We start from the raw sequence: 16657 nt of genomic DNA, 5'->3' as shown, positions 1-16657 counted from the left end.
TGTTTTTTGGTTGTTTGGGATTGAAATAGCTTATGGGTTTTCTAAATCAATATAATTGATTTGACTAAAGCTATCTTGGATGACAAAAAGAAGGATTGCAAGTTTAATAACTTCTACTTTAGACTTTAATTTCAACTAAATTATAATCAGTCTTTTATCCATATCATCTTAGTTATAATCGTAAGGATTTATTAGAATAAATAAACAGTTTCAACAATATTTAATATGTGATTTAATAAACAAAAGAACATGTAGGATTTTTAGGATTTAAAGAGATTGGAGACAATAGTTAATGAATATGAAAAGAATACGAAGCAGATGATGAAAAATGATTCGAGCAAATTAGTGGCAACACAGAGCTAAGCGAGATAAAAATATCAATCAATAAAGAATGAAAAAAGAATGAGCAGGGTTAAATTATTACACAAGCCAAAACTAAGACAAATCAAACGACAAAACGTGAAAACAAATGTAAACAAGACAAGAGGAGATGGTGAAGATAAAATGTATTGAAAAATTGAATGCTAGATTAGTAAGCAAGAGACAAAAATAGATTAAAATGCAAAAACTCTGCGCCTTGGCGCGGATAACGATCCGTAGTATATATAGGATACATGTTAATGTCATCAACCCAATTGGTATTAGGATACCACCATTCATCAGTCACTCGCATTTCGATCATGATTGTGGTTTTTAATACAAGCTAAGCAGAAGCGTTCAAACTACAAGGACAAGATACATAAAAAGTCTGAACCTGTTTACTTGTTGACAAGACAGAACACAAACTTATTTAAGAAGAAAAATGTCCAAGATGGAATTGTCTTGGCACTTCGAGTAGGAGTCACCCACCTCATGAAAGATATACTAAATCATTCTTGTTGTGATGGCTTTAGCTTGAACTCATGAACGTGCAACTCATCACGGAACTTGCGCACTAATGTTTGGTAAAGTTTAGGCTCTGGATTTGGCGAGGAGAGATCTTTAGCCCACAATGTTATGTAAAAACAAAAACCTTGGGCGGCTGTTACATTGGCACTCACGTACTCGACAAACTCAAGTTGTGTTCCATAATCTTCGTTTTTTGCCTCGATGGCCGTCTTGATGAGAAGATCCATTAAGTCCTTGTTGCTAAGTTTGACATCGAACTTTAATCCCCATTCAAATTTGACGGGAGCGAATTTGTAGTCAAATTTATCCAAGTCCATATAAAACCCCTAATTAAAATTTGAATAACCCAAAAGTGAGATTAATAGAATAACACATGCCATGAAGGAAATCTAAAACGAACCGTAATTAATCAAAATAAGGGCGGGCTATCACCTCGCACTTTTCAACTTGTTCCAGGAAAAGATCAGCATGTTCCTTATATTTCGGATCATCCCAATCTTTTGGGAGGAAAGCCGATCTTCCTAGTTCCTAGTGGCAACTCCGCCTCCAAGTCTGCATCAGCCTCGCCCGCTGGCTCCACCTTTTCCTCAGCCTCTACCTTCCCCACTGGATCCGAAGCTGAATCCCCCGACATATCTTTCTTTTCTTTTTCCTTCCTTGGGTGTTTTTCCTCGTAACAAACAAAGTGAAAATTGCCCCCTACTGATTCTTCTTAAATCAATAATAAAGGAACCTTTCCATGGGCCCCTAACTATCGGCTTCTGGGCCTGAATTCGTGGACAGGATTTGTAGTGCAATCGTAATCTTCTAAACTCCAGAACTCAAAAAAACTTATCAGGCCTTCTTTACCCCCACAAACCTAAATTTTTTTTTTTTTTTTTTTTACTTTTTGTCTGAAAAAAACAAAAATTAATTAAAAACACACACCAATCGCGAGCCGCCACGTGTCGGTGGGGTCCACGAACAGTGCAAAAAACCCACAACAAACATCTCTTATTTTGCACACATTAAACCGTGGGCCCTCCCTTAAGATACGCTCTAAGTACGAGCCATAATGATGCTCTCAAGTTTTGAAATTTAGCATCTTTATTTAGGTCCACTACTTTTTTTTTTATCCGCGCTAAGCATATCTTCTCACTACTACTAGTAGTAGGCCTGGGCAAAATAACCGGAACCGAAGAACCGAACCAGAACCGAACCGAAATACCCGAAACCAGAACTGGACCAATACCCTTAAATATCCGAACGGTTCATATATTTTTATATCCGAAATAACCGAACCGAACTGGAACCGAACCGAGAACCGAACGGATACCCGAATATATAAAAATATTAATTATATATACATATAACATCACTAAATATATATTTTTAATTTAAAATTCTATTAAAAGTATTTGAAAATAGTTGAGAATAACTAAATTATTATAAAGTATCCAAACTACCCGAAAGTATCTGAAACTATCCGGATAGTTTTATCCGAAATATCCAAAATTTTTTATCTAAATCATCCTAATTATTTGATATTTTACCTTAAATAACCAATATTTTATCCAAATTATCCGAACTACCCGAACTATCTGAACCCGAACCGGATTCAAATGAGAACCAAACTTTTTCCGGATATTTTCCGGTTCCTACATTTACTATCTGAACCGAACCGAACCCGAAACTATCCGAACCGAACCGAACCGAACCGAAAATAGGTCAAGTACTAAATGGATCCTCTAACCCCTATCCGAACTACCCGAAACCCGAAATACCCGAACCGATACCCGAAATGCCCAGGCCTAACTAGTAGTATTTGCGTTTTCATTTTGACTCCCTCTCTTTAACGATCGAAGGTGATAGGCTGACAAATCTGAGAGAAAAGTGACCGAAGGAAAGGTGAGGAGGAAAAGGATTCGCTGGAGTTGGTTAAAGATGAAGATATGGTGACTGAGAGGAGAAATGCGAGAGTCGCTGGAGATGGTGCTTGTTGAGTTCTGATGGCGGTTGTTGTTGTTGGTTGTGGCCAAGTCTTGTATCGGTTTAGTTCCAATTGCTTAGCTTAGATTAGCCTTGGTTTAAGCTTGTAATTGAAGTAAACCGGATCTCTCTCTCTAGCTAGGAAATACGCGTGTGTATGTACATGTGTTATGGTTAAACTAACTCGAGTTATAAGAGTCAATTAGCTTTAGTTAAGGGTTAATAAGCTGAGCTGATTAGAGTTGTTAGATTAGTTCTTGGCGAGTTAATGAGAGAGAGAATCCAAGTTGTAAAGACGGTGGCTCGAGTGTGAGATCATCCATTGAAGATAGTTGATTGCTGGTTCAATCCCAGCTCCGGTGAGATATAGCGGCCACACTTAGTTAACGGTGTTGGTGCGGTGAACACCGGGTTGCGTCGTTACCACAAACAACCGCCATGGTAACCTCACATTCTCCGACGTCTTGCCAATTCCTCCACAGCCAGAGCTCAAAATACAGAGCCAAGCTCCATTAAATCAGATTCTGGAACAGATGCAGAGCGCAATCCTTACATTTGCCCCACCGATTTCTTCGATCGAACTTGTGAATTACGAGCATGAAAATGACAACAATGTGAACTTGTGAACTTGATAACAAAGTATTGGTGGAATGTTGTTGTGTAATGGAGGAATCTTTATGTGCTCTTTATCGAGAGCTGAGGAGTAAAGATGGGTCTATTGGAGCTCTAGAGATTAGGGTTGTTCGATGAGGTGAGTTTTTGTGTTTATTAGGTGTGTGCTTTGTGTAATGTCTTCCGTTTAAATCACTACAGGGTACCCGTGCTTTGCGCCAGTTTGTTTGATGTTCGTATTCAATACTTTGTTATCAAGTTCAGACATGTCGAAAAGAATAAACTTGTGAATTACGAGCATGAAAATGACAACAATGGCGATGATGCTAAGATGGTGATGGTAAGATGGAGAATCTGATATGGCAGATATCGGATTATGTCACTCAAAGTCTCGGTCTTTTTGTAATATGGATCATCTTGACTCGTCTGATAAAGAAAACACTAATATTTAAAATATAAACACACACTATTTGGAAAATAAACTAAAGAACAAAAACAGGTGAGAGAGAGAGAAACACTTAAGAAGCTAAAGCTCAAACAAAACAAAAAAAATGAAACGAATTTCTTAGTGATGGGGGTGGGGTGTGAATAGAGATGTCAAATGGGCGGGCTATAAATGGGTGGCCCGTGTCCAAATCGATATGGTCCAAAATGGACAGACCCAGATTAAACCATAATTAAAATTTGTCCAGATGGGTGAACCCAATTATATTCATGGACAATATTGGGCTTAACCACTTGGACAATGGGCGGCCCAATAAACTTAAATGTCTAGGGTTTGAAAAATTGGGAGAAAACACAAATCACCTTTTTTTTTCTTCCCGTCTCACTCTTGTGTTTTTTCTTCGTGTTTGATTCTTCCTCTTCGAATCATCGTCTTCGATTTTTCCTCTTCGAGTCCTCGTCTTCGATTCTTCCTCTTCGTGTTCGATTCTTCTTCCTCGTCTTCGTTCTTCTTCAATTTTTTTTCGATTCTTCACCAACTTCTGATTTCATCATCTCTTAAGATTTGATTTTTCGTGATTTGTGTTATGGGTTTTCACTATTAGCTACTGATTCGTATCATCTACTAATATTGTGTTATGGTTTATGTGTTAAATAGATCGGTGATTTGTGTTCATAACGAAGTTGGTGGCGAGTCTGGCGACTGTTTCTGTTTCCGCAAGTCAGACGAAATTACGAATTTTTTAAACTTATCTTGAATTTTTTATAACTTTGAAACATGAAGTTTAAAACTTAAAGTTTAAGTATGTGACATCTTTAAAATTGAAAACTTAATAATCTTTAAATTTTTAAAACTGAAATTATGTTGTTTACATTAAATGGGCGTATGGGCCGTCCATGGATAGCCCAACAAATCATGGTCTTATTTGGTTATGGTCTCATTTGGACATGGTTCTATTTGGGCTTCGACCAAAAATGTCCAGCAAAAAAATGAAACCCATTCGGACACACCTAAACCCGCCCAACCCGCCCATTTGACATCTCTAGGTGTGAAGGAATCATGTAGCCACTTGATGAGACGGTCGAAAGGTGACAACTGCATCTTCTTAGGAACACTTTTGGATAGTGGTCGCACCACAACTCGAAGCTTAAGCCCAGCCTCACAATGACCAATCTTTGAGGTAATAAAATAGCAGATTCCTGGTTTCGTTAGCCTTATGAGATCTTGTCCAGCATTGTGCACGGCAACAGGAGAAATAGTGTCGCAAGATTTGAACTCAAGATCACTGTTGATTTCTAGGACGTCATCGACTTGGTCGTTGTAGTAGAAAAGAAGATTGTCTCCCACATGAAACTGTTTCTCCTCACTCCACTTGGAATAGAAGTCACTCTCTTCAGGAACCCTCCATTCGTCGGAGTCACCGACCTTGTAATCTTTTCCGAAGGGAAGGATCTTTCTCGGTGGTGGAGGAATCATAGGATGGTCATGGACAACAAAAACGACGAGTTTCTGTCCGGCTACGCATTGAGAACGATTTGAGGTGATGAAGAAGTGATAACCTGGTTCCGTGAGAGTCACGACATCGTGCCCTGTGTTGTAGACAGCTTTAGGAGAAAGGGAGTTGCAGAATTGGTATTCCAAACGACTGGAAACTTGAGTGACGTCGTTGACGTTGCCATCGTATTCAAACATCAGAGAATCCCCCACTTGGAATTCCTTACGCTTAGCCCATTCATGATAGCTACCGTGCTTCGCTCTCCATCCCTTCGAGTCTCCCACTTCGTAGATTTTTGCCGAGCAATAACATCCCATTAGAACGATCACGAGCACGAAACAGAACATTCTTGTTGTTGTCGCCATTATTAATAGAATTATCAGAGAACTTTGATGATGAGTATGTGAGTAACAAAAAACAAGACCCGAACTCTCTTTTTATAACACCTCTTACGGAACCTAATCCTTGCAGCTTAAGGATTTTACTTACCACTTTATTTAATTATAATCCCGTTTGTGATATGATATGTATGTTTTCTTTTTCCTTTTCCCAAGGATCTCTCGGGTCCTTTTCTAATTAGGCTTGTGATTGATTTTCATTAACCTGAGTTTATTATTTCTTATAACTGTTTTTGTATATGTTTCCTTTCTTTTTTTTCCCTTTTCAACTTAGATTCACTTAGTTAATCTCACTAGTTGGAAGCATATATCACATGGTTTTCTGGGATTCATCGTCGTCTCCTGATCAAACGATCTCTAATAACTCAATCTCAACTAAACTACCTCGGATCATTAGCATAGAGAGCACACATCTTTCTTCTAGAAAGAAAAACCTAATTCGATCAATTAAGGTACTTTGAGAGATTGTACGCATCTGCGGAGCACCTACACTTGTGACTAATGGGCTTCGTTTAAACATTTATGTTCTTTTCATTTCCAAGTAGATTACAGATCTCTAGCAAACAGAAGATCACAGACTTTCTCTTCAACATCTACATTTCTCCGGAAACGGCCATTAGCAACAAGACTCCTCTTCTCCTTCTTCAACGACGCTGCTTCTCTTTGGAAGTCACTGGTTTTCTCAAGACCAGACAACAGAACATTGTACGTTCCCAGCGAAGGCACGATCTCACGTTCTCTCATCTCTTCAAATATCTTCATTGCTTTCTCTGGACTCCCTGCTGAGATATAAAATCCATCAGCGCAGTGTAAGCAGCTACACCCTTTTGATCATCGGGAAGCAAGTCGAAAACCTCTGCAGCTAAGCGAGGTCTTCTGCCAAACCCAAGCCTGTGGATCAACGTTGCTCCTTGGTACACACCAAGTGAGTGATGGGCTTTCACCATCTCCTTTACTGATTCGATAACTTTAGTAAGCTCGTTTTCTCTCAGAAAGTAACCAACTAACGCAAGATACGCTGACTTCTCGAGATGAATCCCCATTCCCGAGCTGTAATCAAGGGCCAACGAAGCCCCCTCGGTTCTACAACGGTCACAGTTTCTTTCAACGATTGCTGAAACAACAGAAGAATCCAACTTTACGTTTCTATCTTTCATCTGGTTAAGTAGATGATCAACTGCAACAAGACTCTGCTTCAACAAGAGAACGGAGCTGATAATTCTACTATCATCTGAACTTTCCATGTCATCAACTTCGGCTTCAACCGTGTCGTTGGAGCACAAAGATTCAGCAGTAATATGCGAATTGACTTCCCTTAACAGATCGTCACATTGACCTGCAGCTTTCAGAGTCTCTAAAGCCTCGAGAAATACAGGGTAACGAAGGACAATCCCGTTTTCTTTCATGTATACAAGAATCCGGGCCATGAAAGACGTTTCGCCGAACTTACAAGCTTTCCCAATCAGAATATTGCAAGCTGCTTTATCTGGCTGCACACCAATCTCTTGCATTTTAAAGAAAATGTCTAAGGCTTCACCACATTTTCCTGAAAATCAAATAAAAAAACAAAGACATCATCTTCACAGCTACATACCCCAGAAAATAAATGCACATATACTAATACAACATTCATATAAATTAAATAGATAACTATAAACTATATACTAATACTAACTAAAAAAATCCACTTAGGAATATTGACAAACACTTGGTGTGCATAGATTAAAACTCACCAGAGCCTACAAGAAACTCCATCAACACCGTATAAGTGTGACAATTCGGAGAAACCCTCGACCGTAACATCTCCTTATACACCTCCGTGGCTTCATCCACCCTCCCACCATCGAAAAGCATCTTCATGTAAGCCGTGTACGACACGACGGTAGGCTCACACCCACTACCCCTCATCTCCTTCCACAGCCTCACAGCTTCGTCGACGTCACCTGAGCTCGAAACCCAGTGAATCAGCGAAGTATACGTCACGGTATCGATCGCCACACCCTTCTCCTTCATAAGGCCGAAAACAGAGTACATGGATTGGATCCGACCCGCTTCGCCGAAGATGTCGAGCATGGTGGTGTAAGTGAAGTGGTCGTGTTTGAAGCCTTTGATGTCGGAAGCCCAGTTGAAAAAGAGCCAAGCTTTCTGCATGGGAGGGTGGGATTTCAAGACGCGGTTGATTATGTGAGAGTCCCATTTGATGCCGAGATTTGGGAGCTGGGCGCGAGCGGATTCCCAGGTGGAGTACTTGAGGATGTTGTAGATGTTGGATACTGTGTCTCTTGTGTAAACCTTGGCTTCTGGGGTCTGGGTTTTGACGAGTTTTGGTTTTCGGAAGAAGCGATTGGTGTGGTTTCTGGGTCTTGGCCGGGGAAGAGAGTGGAGTAGCTTGACGGAGCTTTGGAGATGGCCGATTTGGATTGGGGCTTTGCGGAAAATGGTGGTGAAGCGCATGAATTTGTGGATAAGATCATCCAAATTAAAATTCAACAAACTCCCCTATCCACTCTTACTTGCTTCGTCTCAATCTCAGACTCGACACTTCCTTCTCCTTTGGTTCTGGTTCTCTACAGCCTAAACCCTTTTGACTTTTGAGACTTAGCTCTGACTTTTTAGTTTTTGTCCTCTTTTGTGTACGACCTTTTTCATTTGGGCTAGATATGAATTATTCAGTGGGCTTTATTTTCCCTCCCCATTAATATTCTAATGGTGTTTGATAACAAAACATCTTCTGAGGAGTACTTTTTGTATTCCATCTTTATTAATTTGCTAGTCAATGATCAAGTTAGTAATTTTATATATAACACAAAATATGTTTTTAATTATCCAAAATATATTTTAAGTACGCTCTTTTATTTTTGATTGAGTCGGATCAAATCTCTACCGATACAACTAAATATGAAAGATCAAAAGAACAAAAATATTGTTGGTAAGGTCAATGAAGGAGGCATGATCAAGGGCAAGCAACATAACTTTCGGAAGAATAAACCTTTGAATGAGAAAGAGGGCTTAGTCTATGGTGGCATTGCGAAGGTTGTGAAGCTGAAACTGGACCTCTTTGGAGCTTGTTATGAGAAGCAAACCCTTGTCCTATATCTTCTTTATGCATCTTCCATACTGTCAGCCTAGCCGTTGATGTTCCTCTTGATCCAAACGATATAAAATACAACACTAATACAACACTATAATAAACTTCCACATGATCCTCCGATGCAAAACCTCGCCTTGTGAGTTATATATAGAGTAGCGTGGAATTAAGACTATGATTTAAAGGTTGGGTTACTGATAGAAAGAAACGTTGATTTAGCAGAAAGTATTGATGGAAGCAATATATAAAGATAGACGGATAGTGAGAGAGGCAGTGGTTTGATTTGAAAGTTTTGATGTTTCATATTATTGTGAAAAATTTCAAATTAAATGACGCACTGAGGTTATTAATTCTAATGTTTTGACTTCGTACTTGCTAGTTGTTCTATGTATTATGTTGATTGTTGAACATATGATTGTCTTCTTCACTCTAGCAGCCTATGTAGAACAATTTCTTTATTTTGTTCAAATTAACACCACATGCCAGATGTATATAGTTCTTTTTTGGTCGACACCGTACATTGTGCTTCTATTGTTTTCATAATTTTGAAATGTTTATTATATATGATAGGAACCACTAGCAGCCAACTGAAAAGTAAGGCAGTTGAAAATGTGGAATTGTAAATGAAATATTTAGCGGGAAATAGATGAAAACCGCATCATAAAAGAGGTATAAAAAACATAACGTGGCTACTTGGACTAATCGCATATACAAAAATTACGTTGATCGTTCTACAAATATCGAATTAGTAAGAGTTGATAGGCAGTATACACAGATTTAGGCAAAAAAAAAAACATGTTGTCGACCAAAAGAAACAAAAGAATATAGGCAAAAAATCTTCTTGACCTTTTTTTTGAGCAACAGATATATATACTATTAAAAGGAAAAAAATCCTAAAAAATTTACTTAAACAAAGTTATTGCACCCTTTTATTTTTAGTCCAATCTATTATATACAATCAAATATTATAACCAACCCTTACCATATAGCAACCAAATAATATTTTCTAACATTTATAAATATATGTAACCTCTCTTTTAATTTCAACTAGACCCTGACCCGCGCGCCAGCGCGGATTTGAATTTTCGGTTTTGGTTATTTATTTAACTAAATAATGTATTTGTAATATTTGATGTATTATATTCACCAAGTAAATAATTTTTTTTGGCATCTTAAACCATCTACTTACGATGAATATTCGATATCATATAAAAAATTGAACAAATAGACGTAATTAGAGAATTGTATACGATATATAAAAACAATGGTTATTAATGTAAAATATGAAGAAATATTATATTATGACTTCGTATGACATAAAAGATTATAAATTAGTTATACATGTTTAAAGAAAATAAAATGGTTTTTAAACTTCTATGAAAAATTTAACATATAAAAAAGGGCGATGAATTAGTCATCAAATTGTAAATAATTTCATAATTTTATTAATAATAAATTATTTATACTCTTTGTTTTTCGTCAAGATAATTATTAAATGTCCATAACATTAATATGTTAAAAGGTCATATTATGAAAGCTCATGTTGTAACCGTTTTTTTCCGGGAAGTGTAACAAAAAAATTACATTTAACTCTTCGTTTTGTTTAAGTTTGTGTCGGTAAAAGATTAAAAAAAATCTCTCTATCTTTTTCAATGTTCAATTTGAAGCTTATTATGCGGAAATTATACGCAAATATAGGCAATTGGTTGAAATCTCTATATCTTTATATTCTTAAAAATTTTAAATTTATTGTTTCCTCTTCTGCAAGCAAATCAATTACCGAAGTAATAGCAAATCAATTACCGAAGTAATAGATCAATTGGTTGGAATCAAATCTATTCTTATAATTAGTGTAATTATGGTTACAGTTTCTATATTTAATAGGTACATTAAAGATACGACATTGAAGATATTATGTTTTGATTAATAGAAGATATTGGATTTTGAGTTTGTATTTATTGATTTGATTTTTTATAAAGCTTAGAAAATCAATGGTATGATTGGTTGGTTGATACATCCTATAAACAAAACGAAAACTATAGGTGGTTTGAGTATTGTACATCGATCGATGCATGATGTAAGTTGACTATATAAAACTTGAACATGATCATTTCAAACTAAAGTATAGGTAGGTTATATGCATTTGTTATATTGTAGTTAATATATTTTAAATATTACATAACTCAAGTGATTCACGTTTTCGTAAAAATAAAATTCAAGTTCATTATTGGGCCGTACTCACGTAATAAGCTACGTTAAATATGATGTATTTGTAGGTTCATTTAATGACATTAAGATTAAATTTGATTAAGGAAAACTCATTAATTTAACTGAAAAAGACAAGCATTAACATAGGTAGGTTTATTTAATGAAATTAAGTTTAAATTTGATTAAAAAAAACTCATTAATTTAACTGGAAAAGACAAACATTAAAATAGGTAGTTTAATTTAATTCTCAGAGGCATGGAAGTGTAAATAAGTTAAAAAAATTAGGGGTATTTTTTAATGGGTATTTATCTTTTAATAATAGAGATTTTTTTTGTGACCCACTTATCTTATCTACATATAAAATGCTTAGAGGTTACCAAAGGTACCCACCTATAGTATCTACAACTTATAACATCTACCATTAATGATATACCAATATCAACACTATTAAAAGCAAATTATAGCAGACACTGTCGACAATGTAGACGGTTTTGTATTATGTTCTTAGGTTATTGTTGGCCAATACTAAATTAGAAAAAACGTTAAATCTTAAATCTCATCAACTCGGACCAGGTATGGAACGATTCCTTTCGGGTTCCAGACATTTAGACCAACTAGATATTTGAATATTTTCAGTTCTGATCCAGATCGGTTATTTTCAGGTCCGGATCGATTCGCATCAGATATTTAAATAACTATAATTTTTGGGTATATGACAAGTTGGATTAGTTTGGATATTTAGGATACGAAAATACTCTAAATACCGGAAAACACAAAAATATCTGAAACACGAAATGAAAACTCAAACAAATACCCGAAAATAGTCAAATACCTTAAACGACCCAATTTTTTTACCCAAAATATGAACTAAAGAATTGAAAAATACCCAAAATTTTATTCGAATACACAAAATATATAAGTAAAATTTTGAAAGCTTTACTCTTTTAACTTAAAAATATCCATAATACCGAAAACATATCTTAAATACCCAGATACAAAAAAAAAACAAATTTGGGTACTTTAGGTAGCCGATCGGTTCTCAGATAGGACTCAGACCAAACCGAAACCCGCATGCCCAAAAATATACCCAATGGGTACTTTGTCTTGGACCTGGACACAAATTGAATGTATTTTCGTGTCAGTTTTGGTTTGATTTTTTAGGTTCAGATAAAATGCTTATGTCTGATAGAAAGTTACATAAAAGTGTATATACAAAATCTCAAATAAACTAATTAAGTTTAAATAAATTTTCTTCATCGATATATACAACTTTGTAACATAATAGTGTACGGCACCCAAAATACTAATTCATATCAAAGTGTTTTTTATCTATAATCCAACAAACCCGCGCTTCAATCTAGTTAATTCATTAAAATGTCTAAAGAAAAGAGAGTCCGAAAGATAAAAGTTTGTTACACATACAGACTTTTTTTTTTGCTAAAACTGTTAATGTCATTTAATGAAAATTTTGGATTTACAGAAGATAACCCTAACACCTCTAATACTATGGCAAAAAAAACTAAAAACAGAGTAGAAGTAATACTGTGTAGAAGTAATACTAATATTGTGTCCGGTCCCATCCAACCCCTATGTCGCATCGCTGAAACTCTACAGGGCCCTGACCATCTTTTGGGCTTTCATTTGTTCGCAGAATCTTCCGCTTTCGTTTAAAGCGACATTCCCTCCAAAGATTTGTTTCAGATTTAACATTGTTCTAGTCAACTGCCGCAATGTCTTCGTGATCTATTGTGCAAGAGTGTGGACTCGCCTGATTTACTCGCTACTACGTCACCGATGCGTCTCCATCACACTACGTCGTCTCAAGCATCAACATTTCTTCACAGAGTCGACCGTACAGTCTTCCCACCCCTTTCCTCGCAGTCGAAACTATTGTGCAAGAGTGTGGGCACGCTAAATCTTCTCACTACTATGCCACCGCTGCGTCTTCATCACAATACGTCATCTCAAGCATCGACGGTTCTTCATAGAGTCGGCCTTACGACCCCCATCCCTTCCCTCGTCGCAGGAACTATTGTGCAAAAGTGTGGACTCGCCAGTACTGATCGCTACTATATCACCGCTGCGTCTCCATTATATTACGCCGTCTCAAGCATAACGGTTCTTCACAAAGTCGGCACTGCGACCCTCTCACCGGATCTGCAATCTTCTATGGAGGTTCTCGGACTTCTTGCTATCAAAACCCATTGGTTGAGTTCGTCAACGTCGATTTCGACTTCTTTGCGTTCCTTCGAACGTGGGCTGTAGGACCACAAGTGAAGTTTTTCTATGGGTCTCTTCTCTTCTTAGCCACGTCTATCATTCGTCATGTCTTAGTTATTTACGTTTATCAGTTACCGTCGAGGATATCTCTGGCTGTAACTGTCTTAGCCCATTGGGCTTTTAGTTTAATATAATCATTTGGTGTTAAAAAAAAGAGTAGAAGTAAAATTTCAGACAGCTAAAAAAACCGCTGAACATTAACGAAGCCAAAGGCCCATCAGATTTTTAAATTTCTTTTGAAGAGATGATGTTTTGGATGTCTCGGTCCATCTTTTTGAACAAAGATTCCATTGAGATGTAGTGCTGGTTGTACATGACATTGTTCCTTTGTTTCCAGAGGTTGAAGATACCTGCTTGTGCCGTTATCTTCCGGAGCGGCATTGGAGATGTGGGTAAGGGGACATCTTTAAGCTTCTGGTGGGAGAATTGGACGCATTATGGAACTTTAACTAAAGCAGTTGGACCTTCAGGTTCGAGAGCTCTTCGACTCCTGCTCTTTACCACAATCTCCTCAGCTTGTAATGTGGAGGGCTGGTGGTTACTTCCAAATCCTCGCTCAGATGAGGCTTTTCGGTTACATATACACTTAACTACCATTCCCAACCCTGGCTTATCTTTTGCTGAGGATTCTTTTGCTTGGATTGTGGATGGGACTGACTGTAGGGGTTTTTCTTAAGCTGGTTCGGACATGGAAAAGCATCAGGCCTCGGGCTCACGTGAAGCCTTGGACAGATTGTGTCTGATTTAAGGGTGTCGTTCCGAAACATGCTTTCAAGTTTCAACATGTGGCTCGCTCAACTAGATCAACTTCCGACGAGGGCACGACTAGTCTCATGGGGTCAAGAGGACCCCTCAACTTTCTGCTTCTGCTCTCGTTTTGATGGATGTAGAGACCCATCTTTTTCTTGGCTGTGAGTATAGCCTTCCAAAATTGGAACAGAGTAATCGACAGGCTAGGTCCACTACATCACTCACTGCAATCTTGGGCTGAGCTCCTCTCGTGGACAAGAATATCATCACCTTCTGCTCCAACGCTACACATGCAGACTTTGACTATTGAATAAGCAAGTCCATCAAGAATGATCCCTAGGTTGAATGGACGCACAAAGATGGAGATTACGTCCATAAAGGGTTAAAGTTTGGGAAAGTATCAAGGAATGCACATAAGATTGTTGTTGATGAAAGAGTTGTGCTAAACTTTGTGCAAAGGAAGAGCGGCATTGCGACCATTACCAAGATTTTATTCCATAGTTTCTCAAGTAACTGGTGTGGTTACATTCATGTTAACATATTAATGATTAAAATGTTATATCTTGAGAAGGATTTGTTGGTTTACTAAATAGTTTATGGTAATTCATCTCGTTCTTTGGTTATCAGTCAAGTTTTTTTCAGTGTTAGTAGTAATTGATTTTATAGTCTATTTGTTCTTTGTAAGTTCTGTGGAAGGTTTAGCTGATGAATTTTTTTTGTTCAGTTAATGAATGATATTGTGGGAGGGTTGTTAAAGGGTAAAATCTTGGGTTCGAGTAACGCCAAGTGCACCAATAACCTAACTGGGGGAGTCAGTGAGAGCTCACAAACGAAAGATTAGGGTCGATGCTCTGCAGAGTCAACCTGGAGTCCACGGGTAGGGTCTGCGGGATGAGTTGTCACAGTTATTTTTCTGATACACTGTAAGTTTTCTAACTTAGCATAGGTGCTGATTGGTGGAGGAAAGAATCATAGGACGGGATTATTTGATATGCTGATGATAAAAGATAACCATATCTCCAGCAGCAGGAGGTATAGTCAATGCCATTAAAGTTATGGACTGAGTATCTAAAGCGAAAAGAATCTCGAAATAAATGTGAAGGTAAGTCTCAAAAGCCTTTTGATCCTTAGCTGCTGCAAGTTAAAGGTGGTGAAACTAACTATCTCTATAAATCTAACTTGAAGGTGGAGACGCGGACACTTGAGGAAGTGAAGAAAGTGTTAGAGTATGTTAGTGGATCCAAGACTCGGTTGACGGGAATAATACTGGACAATATGGTTGTATACCATTAGAGAATGGAGACGTTGATGTCACGATGCTTAATGATGCGGTTGAGCTAATCAATGGGAGAGCCGAGACAGAGGTATGTGTGTGTTAGATAGAAAGAAAGAAAGATGATGTGATTTAAGGCTCTAGTATCGTTGTTGTTTAGGCCTCGGGGAACGTTACGATTGAGACTGTTGGGATTCATCAGTGGCTACGTCAGAGAATCCGTCATCGACTGCGTCAGGATTTGGTGATGGAAATCAAACAAGATTGAGTAACTTAAACCAAGACAAGGACGTCATGTTAGGAAAAAGGAAATGTAACTTTTATGGAGATATGGAAGTCGGCAGGATCCTGGAAATATTACTTTCATGGATTTATGGAAGTTGCAAGTATTTTGGAATATTTCCTAATAGGTTTATGGAAAGGGGCGAATGCCCTCATCCGACTAGGTTAACCTAATAGACTCCTACTATATAAGAGGAGCTCGTGTGTACTCGTTCTCTTGACGTCAAGAAAAGACCTAGCTTGGTTTGTGAGCTTTGGTTGTGAGAGAAAGAGAGGTTATATATTCTTGTACTCGAGATTATAGTGGATTGCCTCTTGCCAGGCCCCAGTGGACGTAACCATTCTAGGTGAACCACTGGGTAAACAATTTCTTGTGTCCAACTTCTATCTTTTCCGCATTCTTCTTCTTATCTCTATTATTCTACAAACTCATACTTGCGTCGTCGAGTTCATCAGAGTGTATCAGCGAGTTTGTGTGTTTGATTCTGGTTTTTGAATCAAACAGTTTCGTCGTTGTGGTTCAACAAAGTGGTATCAGAGCCTTGGTTAGTGTCGTTGTCAATGGCGAAGTCAAGAATTGAAGTGGAACGTTTTGATGGGAAGGGTGACTTCTCATTGTGGAAGAAGAGGATGCTTGCGCATCTGTCTGTCTTTGGTTTAAAGGATGTGTTAGAAGAGTCTACGTCACCTTCTGCGTCAGTGATGAGGAAGGATGAAGACGAAGATGTATTCAGGGAGAGGTTGATGAAAGAGGAAGCCGAAAGGCTTGAAAGATCAGAGAAGGCGAAGATCACGTGTTAAGGAAGATCGAGTTGTGTACGTTGGCTGCTTCTACATGGTCTACATTGGAGAGGTTATATCTTTCGAAGACTGTAGCGAATAGAATTCACTTGCAGCACAAATTCTATACCTTTAAAATGGTCGATACTCGGAGTATGGATGAGAATATCGATGACTTCTTGAAGATTGT

General features: G+C 37.7%; 4 protein-coding genes across 4 annotated transcripts in view; 1 reads left to right on the top strand and 3 right to left on the bottom strand.

Annotated features, from left to right (window-relative positions):
• Positions 1-649: 649 nt before the first annotated feature.
• On the bottom strand, positions 650-1533 carry LOC106306702. Its single transcript, XM_013743417.1, has 2 exons — positions 1321-1533; positions 650-1214 (listed from the first exon to the last, which is right to left on the bottom strand). Exon 2 carries the CDS (start codon positions 1203-1205, stop codon positions 870-872), a length of 336 nt encoding a protein of 111 aa, XP_013598871.1. The 5' UTR covers positions 1206-1214; positions 1321-1533; the 3' UTR covers positions 650-869.
• Positions 1534-4834: 3301 nt separating this feature from the next.
• Positions 4835-5773, bottom strand: LOC106303036. The gene has a single exon (XM_013739407.1). The coding sequence runs from the start codon at positions 5771-5773 to the stop codon at positions 4835-4837; it is 939 nt and encodes a 312-aa protein (XP_013594861.1).
• A 353-nt stretch (positions 5774-6126) lies between these two features.
• LOC106306701 (pentatricopeptide repeat-containing protein At2g01390-like) lies at positions 6127-8374 on the bottom strand. Its single transcript, XM_013743416.1, is given in 3 exon segments — positions 6127-6600; positions 6603-7352; positions 7540-8374. Coding segments are annotated over 3 exon segments (1719 nt in total). The 5' UTR covers positions 8261-8374; the 3' UTR covers positions 6127-6352.
• Positions 8375-16604: 8230 nt separating this feature from the next.
• The window catches only part of LOC106303035, a 2133-nt gene continuing 2080 nt past the window's right edge, over positions 16605-16657 (top strand). Inside the window, exon 1 of the mRNA XM_013739406.1 lies at positions 16605-16655. Coding sequence (XP_013594860.1) covers positions 16605-16655 — 51 coding nt within the window. The remainder of the gene's footprint in view (positions 16656-16657) is intronic.

The sequence above is a fragment of the Brassica oleracea genome, chromosome C7 (assembly GCF_000695525.1).
Source record: "Brassica oleracea var. oleracea cultivar TO1000 chromosome C7, BOL, whole genome shotgun sequence".
Lineage (NCBI taxonomy): Eukaryota > Viridiplantae > Streptophyta > Magnoliopsida > Brassicales > Brassicaceae > Brassica > Brassica oleracea.
This window is presented reverse-complemented; position numbering and strand designations above follow the sequence as displayed.